At 43.3% G+C, this 6,974-nt stretch overlaps 1 protein-coding gene across 1 annotated transcript; it reads right to left on the minus strand.

Annotated features, from left to right (window-relative positions):
- Nucleotides 1–822: 822 nt before the first annotated feature.
- NCBP2 (nuclear cap binding protein subunit 2) lies at nucleotides 823–5,797 on the minus strand. Its single transcript, XM_048514162.1, has 4 exons — nucleotides 5,642–5,797; nucleotides 3,798–3,979; nucleotides 1,990–2,128; nucleotides 823–1,370 (listed from the first exon to the last, which is right to left on the minus strand). Exons 1-4 carry the CDS (start codon nucleotides 5,726–5,728, stop codon nucleotides 1,275–1,277), a joined length of 504 nt encoding a protein of 167 aa, XP_048370119.1. The 5' UTR covers nucleotides 5,729–5,797; the 3' UTR covers nucleotides 823–1,274.
- Nucleotides 5,798–6,974: the final 1,177 nt, after the last annotated feature.

A 6,974-nucleotide genomic window follows, 5' to 3' on the forward strand; every position in this document is an offset into this window, starting at 1 on the left:
ATCTGCATGCTTCTCTGGAAAGGGTTGTTTTCCTGGGGCTGATCAGATCTGAAAGCAATTAGCCCCAGGACTGAGGGGCTCCTTAATTGCATTGAATCCAGAATGGAAGACTAACCAAATAGCAGAGATTCACAGGCATGCCACCATTGAGGTTGATATCCTTAGGCTGAGGCTCTTGCCATATTCTCCAGTTCTTGCCAAGTGGTTAACCTGTGCTGGCCCGCTATTCACAAGGTTGGTTCAAATACACGCTACTCCTACCTGAGCAGGGCTATGGAAAACTTGCTTCTCCCAGAACTACAGGAACTGTCCTTCCCCTTATTCTGCAGTTGCCATAGCACTGCTCCGAAGAGGTCACTGTGCTTTGGAACAGCTCCACTGAATCAATAAATGGGAAAGACAAAACCCTACATCTGCCCCTCTCTCATCAGCAGAGAAGACAGGGAGAAAGAGGAAGGAAGGCAAGGCACCTTGTCCTGGTTCCACAAAGGAGCTTCATGCGACCCAGCCGAGTACTGCAACCCAGTTGAGTGCTGGGGCCAGGCACTCAGTTCCCACCACAGTGCCCCAACCCACTTTAATCTCATCGCTGACTCATCACTTCTTAGATCATGCCCCTGCAGTGTAATGCAGGTCATGGGCAACCTCCCCATGCTCCAATTATTCAGTTTATAAGCAAAATGTTCAGTCTGGCTGTGAATTGACTTCCACTCACTCCAGTCAAAGGCTTCTTGTCATCCCTTAAGTGCCAAAGCTTTGTCTGTAGAGAGAAAAACCCCAAAGTGACAGAAAACCAACCAGAAAAGTCACAACTCCTAGGGCTGAGATAAGGATCCTTCTTTATTCACTTTACCAGCCATCTTATTTCAGACTACAGCATGAGTTACAAAACCCACTTATTTTGGAATTTTTAAAAAAGAATAAAATAAAGGATTCGAGACAGAGAAAAACTAGGGCACCAGAGTTACTACAAAGGTAAAGCAAGAAGAGCAAAGACCCAGTCAAATTCCATAGACCATGGTGTCTTCTGTCATAATCCAGCTCAGACAGAGATTCTGACAACATCGGGATTCCTTGGTTCCGTGTTAACCAGGGCGAGAAGCCCTAAAGGGCAGATAGAGCAGCATATTGCCAAGAATGTTGTCAAACCATCATGTTGTTTCCACTTGAGTCCAGGGATAGTTCTGCCATCATGAATGGCCCACCCACATCAGTCCTGGAACAAACCTGTCTTCCTCTTCTCCCACTCTTGCCCTCAATCCAAGAAGATGCTACTACATCACTGTCTGTTGATTCGGCTTCTGCATCTGAGCAATCTTACCAAAGCCACCTCTGCCCACATCATAGTCTGTCCGATATTCATCACGCACCTACAGAGGAAGGAAAATGAGACAAACACTTACAGACCAAGATATGGGAACTTATCCAGAACTATCCAAGTTTGGTGTCATGACAGGTTTTTTTACCAAACCCAAACCACAGGTGTTTATAAGGATAACCTGGAATGTTTAGTGCTGAATTTGTCAGCTCAAACAACCTGGAGAAAAGTGTCCTTAAAAATGGAGGTTTAATGTGTGGCATGAGCAGTTGAAGCTTCTCATGGCATACAGGTAACGAGGAAGTAACATCCCATTAATTTTCTATTGAAGTGACAGAACATTTTTCTCCAGACTGTTGACAAGCCTACTTAGAAGTCAAGTCAAGTCAAGGTTAGCTCTTTGGCCTGGAAGAACTAGAACTAACAGGTAGGCAATTTCACACTCTTGCCTCTGGTGCAGTTTCCAACCCAGGTATTAATTTTGAAAACCCATTTTTGATAACAAGTCTACTTACTGAGCATATTTCACTAGATGTACATTTACTCACAGCCTGAGAACTTGGGGCATGGCACACATCCAGACAAAAGTCAAAACCAACCTAGCCTAACATCTGATAGACTCCTCAAACTTCCCTAAGATCTGCAAGCATCCCACAAACTTTGTTACTCACCTGGCCACCTGTCTTCCCACGACCAAACTGCCGTCCTTCTTTGAACCCAGCATCCCAGTCTGTCCGAATGATGCGGCCATCCAGCCGGGTTCCATTAATGTACCGCATACAATGCTCAGCTTCTGCTCTAGTGTAGTAACTGGGTTGTTACTATAAGGAAAGACTAATGGGACCATTTAAATAGCTGGTTCTGGCTTCCCCCAAGCTAAAGAAAACACAGCCAGAGATCCCCAAAGTTCCCATCTCCTTCTGACCCTCTTTCCAGTCAGCCTGACATGAATTCCAGGGAAGATTCTGGAGCAGATCATTAAACAGACGATCTGCCAGCACTTAAAAGGGAACACTGTGATCACAAAAAGTTAGCATGGGTTTCTGAAAAACAAGTCATGCCAGACTAATCTTATCTCTTTTTTTGAAAGAGTGACAAGCTTGGTAGATGAAGGGAATGCTGTGGACATAGCATACCTTGATTTTAGTAAAGCTTTTGACAAGGTTCTCCATAACATTCTCGCAAGTAAGCTAGTGAAATGTGGACTAGAAAATGCTACTGTTAGATGGATTTGTAATTGGTTGATTGATCGAACTCAAAGGGTGCTCATTGACGGCTCATCTTCATCCAGGAAAGAAGTGACAAGTGGGGTGCCACAGGGTTCTGTCTTGGGCCCAGTGCTATTCAATATTTTTATCAATGACTTGGATGATGGAATAGAAGGCATGCTAATCAAATTTGCAGATGACACCAAAATAGGAGGAGTAGCTAATACCCCAGAGTCAGAATTCAAAATGACCTGGACAGATTAGAGAGCAGGGCCAAAACAAACAAAATGAACTTCAACAGAGATAAATGTAAGATACTACACTTAAGCAGAAAAAATGAAATGCACAGATACAAGATGGGTGACACCTGGCTCAACACTACATGCGAAAGGGATCTGGGAGGTCCTAGTAGACCACAAACTGAACACGAGTCAGCAGTATGATGCGGCAGCCAAGAAAGCCAATGGTTCTGGGCTGTATCAATAGGAGTATAGTGTCAAGATCGAGGGATGTAATTGTACCACTCTATTCTACATTGGTTAGACCTCACCTGCAATATTGTGTGCAGTTCTGGGCACCGCAATTCAGGAAGGATATTGACAAACTGGAATGGGTGCAGAGGAGGGCAACCAAAATGGTGAAAAGTCTGGAATTCATGCCCTACGAGGAGAGACTTAGGAACTGGGGATGTTTAGTTTGGTGAAGAGAAGGTGAAGAGGTAACATGATAGCTATGTTTACATATTTGAAAGGATGTCATGTTAGTGAGGGAGCAAGCTTGTTTTCTGCTGCTCCAGAGACTAGGACCAGGAGTAATGGGTTCAAGGTGAAGGAAAAGAGATTCCACCTAAACAACAGGAAAAACCCCGACAGTAAGGGCTGTTTGACAGTGGACTGCACTTCCTAGGAGTGTGGTGGAGTCTCCTTTGAGTTTTTTAAAACAGAGGCTGGATGGTCATGAGCCTACTGGGGAGGGTGATCTAAAAATATAATAAATAAATACATACATCTGTCAGAAGTGCTTTGACTGTGTGTTCCTGCATTGCAGGGGTTGGACTTGATGGCCCTTGGGGTCTCTCCCAACTCTATGATTATAGTGCTATTTGTTTATGTGTTTCTAAGTAAATTAGATACTCTTAGTATGTCCTAATTGTTTAAATGATTTTATGTTCACCACTTTGTTAACCCTGATTGGATGAAAAGGCAGCTAAAAAGTTTTAAATAAAAATAATATTAAACAATAACATAATTAAATCAAAAGGCAAAGGATACTCCACAAAGCAGAAACCACAGGGGGTTTTCTTCACATTGTCAAGCCCCATGATGATGCGCTTGACATCCCCACACTTAGAAAAAAGCTCATGGATTTGCTCCTCTGTGGTGTGGAAGGACAAATTGCCCACATAAAGTGTGCTAGAAGTCTTCAGAGCCTTCTCCTGGATTTTGTTGGTGCCCTAGGATATAGTTGGGGGTGGGAGGAGAGACAGCATCATATAAATTCCATTTCTACCATCATTTACAATCTAAAGCATTATTCACTATAGAAGAGGCTATGTATACCAAGGCAACCCAAGTAACATGAAAGTGGAGGAAAAGGCGAGCATTAGCCAACAACACTCAGATTTGGAATGATATCTTCCATGGATCTAGACCATTCAAGTCCTGGGGTATAAAACAATTAAAGTTAATTAATAAGGAACTTGCCTTATTAGTAAGGAAAGATGTGCCCCTCATCCCAAATTAAATGCCCTGGCAAAAATCTTAACTGCCTAGTCACTCAGAAATTTAAAATAATTATTATTCACTAATACCAGCTCCTAAAATAAACTAGCACATATGAATTTTTAATATTTCCCACCCAGCAACACCTGTAATGTGGCAATTGGTTCTAGTATTATTTTGCCATATTATTAATGGTATCGTATCTCTCCTACATAGAGATGCCATCACATCCATCCAAAAGATAATCAAATTAACATGGCTTTTTTTTTGTTTTGTTTTGTTTCTTTGGGCCATCACGTGACAGCTGACTTACGGCAACCAGGTAGAGTTTACGAATTTCCCATGTCACAAAGGCAGCAATACATTATCCCTCAAGGGAGCTCAAGAGAAAGATTTATGCCTCCCAAACTTTTAATTTTCCTTTGCTCAAGATCAACAAAGTTGCTTGGATTTACAGCTCACGCTGCCCATATGCAGCAACATTTATACCATTTTAGCCACAATCTGCATAAGCTACACAGAAAGCCTCTCGATCTTACCCTCCCCCCTTCATCTCTCTGTCTACACGGATTGTCCCTCCTCTCTAGCAATGTCGGCTTCCATTGGTTTGTTACTTATTTAGAAAATGTCTTTGACGCCTCTACAAAGAACTTGTTCAAGCACCTTTCCTACATTTCCAGCTTCAAAAACATGATGCCCTGTTTGCAGAGCTCCACTTCTGAGAAACTGGCAAAAACACAAGGCTGAGGGCCTTCTATCCCCTACAGAGTCACTCTCTACATGGGCTGACGACTCTGGGCTAGGAAATTCCTGGAGATTTGGCGGTGGATACTGGGAAGTCCGTGGGGGTTGTTGCTGTTGTTGTTGTTGTGTGTGTGTGTGTGTGTGTGTGTGTGTGTGTGTGTTTTTGGGGGGGGGACATCAGCAGATAAAAAGTGCTACACAGTCCCTTCTCCAAAGCAGCCATTTTCTCCAGAGAAACTGATCCCTGTAGTTTAGATGCCAGCTGCAATTCTGGGGGCTCTCCGGACTTTACGTGAAGAATAATAATTAAAAAACCACCAATATGGCTAACGGTATTAACATACCAATAACTCTAATATCCATTATGCATATACTTAAAACAAGCTTTTACGCAGCAAAACATAATCTCACACTGCCTTATTACAAAGAAACATTAAGCAAATGTTCCCTGAAGGTTGGCAGCGCGATCTCTACAAAGAACCGAAGGATTCAAAAAATAGAACCGAAAGCGAGGACGTCTCTGAACATGTGCAAAGTGCCTCTCCATGTAAAGAAAAATGGCAGAAGCCCTTTGAGCACTCGCAAAGCACCTCCCCTCCTGTCGAGAGCGCCTAAGAGTGAATCTCCTATATAGCTTCTCCCTTTCCTACCTGAAACTTCTGGTCCCGGTACAAGGTTAAGTCGCAGTACGAGTCACTGTCGAGCCCTCTTAACGTCGTGCTCAGGATGCCCGACATCGTGCTTTCCCAGCCCACAAACGACTCACAAACGTCTTCAAGAAGGCCTGCTCGGATAATTGGTTGGAGCAGCTGCCACTCACAATATTCCTTTTGGTCGCCAGGACGGGTGACATCACCCACTAAACTCAAAAAGAGCCAATCAAAGGCCGTCTACAGCGCAGGGGCGGGTTTCCTTTTCGCAGGCGATGCTGGGGATTGTAGGAGTTTCCTCACAGTTCTTCATGTTATCAGCTTGCCTAAAGGGATGTGGAAGGGAGTCTGCGCGTGGTGCAGTTTGGGCGGGAACCTTCTTTTCTGTCAGGACACAAAGCTGTGTGGTTGGAGGTCGAAACTGCCCGGCGGGCGACTACAGTTTCACCAGTGCGAAGGAGGGTTTTCGTGGGAATCTGTTTCTCGCTTCTTTCGTTATTTTCCCTCTTCGTTTCATTCCCCGCCCTTTCTAAAAACAGTCCTTACGCAGCCCAGATTGAACGTGGAAACAGAAATCAGTTAAATTATGACTAAAACGTGGTCAACATAAAAAGAAAACAAACCACAAGGAGCATCAGGAAATAACTGAAAGCTTTTGGAGCTGTTGGATAAATGACAGCGATTTAAAGATTTTATAACTATTTCTTTAGTAATACAAGAATGTCACATTGGGGTCCATTGTGTAACGTTTAATCAAAATATTTTGGGGTAGTCTTTTCTGTTTAATTTTTATCGATCCTCTAGTTTTTTAAAATATCCCATTAATTACTCTGAAAATGAATAAAACATTTTTGAAGGAAATAACAAAGCAGTAGACTCCATAGGAGTGGAAACAGCTAGGGTTGCTAGGTGTAAAGTGGCTAGATCCAGGACGGGAAAGTCCCAAAGGCTTGGGAAAGGAGCGTGGTGGGGACAGGAACCTCAGTGGGCTACAGTGCCCTGGAGTCCACCTTCCAAAGCATCCAAGGATACTGATACCCCCATATAAGTGTCAGAGCAGCTTACCAACTCTAGGCTGGGAACAGGAAATAGCCGGGAGACAAGAGGTAAAGATAAACAAGTTTTATTCAGAGTGACAGCGATGGAGAGGAGCTCGTGGATTCTTAGCCCCATATATAGGAAAAACCATTGGAAAGGAATTTTCTATGTAATAAAACAATAAAGGGTACAAATATTACAAAAGCTGGCACTTTCCATTAACACTTCAAAACTAAACATCCTGCTGTTCTCTGTTAGGGAGTACTGGTCTTCCTGGTCCCAGAATCCTTAACAG

The sequence above is a fragment of the Sphaerodactylus townsendi genome, linkage group LG13 (assembly GCF_021028975.2).
Source record: "Sphaerodactylus townsendi isolate TG3544 linkage group LG13, MPM_Stown_v2.3, whole genome shotgun sequence".
In the NCBI taxonomy this organism is placed as follows: domain Eukaryota; kingdom Metazoa; phylum Chordata; class Lepidosauria; order Squamata; family Sphaerodactylidae; genus Sphaerodactylus; species Sphaerodactylus townsendi.

Excerpts from the sequence above, each read along its gene's own strand:
- NCBP2 (XM_048514162.1), bottom strand. The coding sequence starts at position 5,728 with ATGTCGGGCATCCTGAGCACGACGTTAAGAGGGCTCGACAGTGACTCG. Across the intron at positions 2,129-3,797 it reads TGTGGTTTCTGCTTTGTGGA|TTACTACACTAGAGCAGAAG; the intron begins GTATCCTTTGCC and ends GTAACAACCCAG. Across the intron at positions 1,371-1,989 it reads GTGGGAAGACAGGTGGCCAG|GTGCGTGATGAATATCGGAC; the intron begins GTGAGTAACAAA and ends CTTCCTCTGTAG.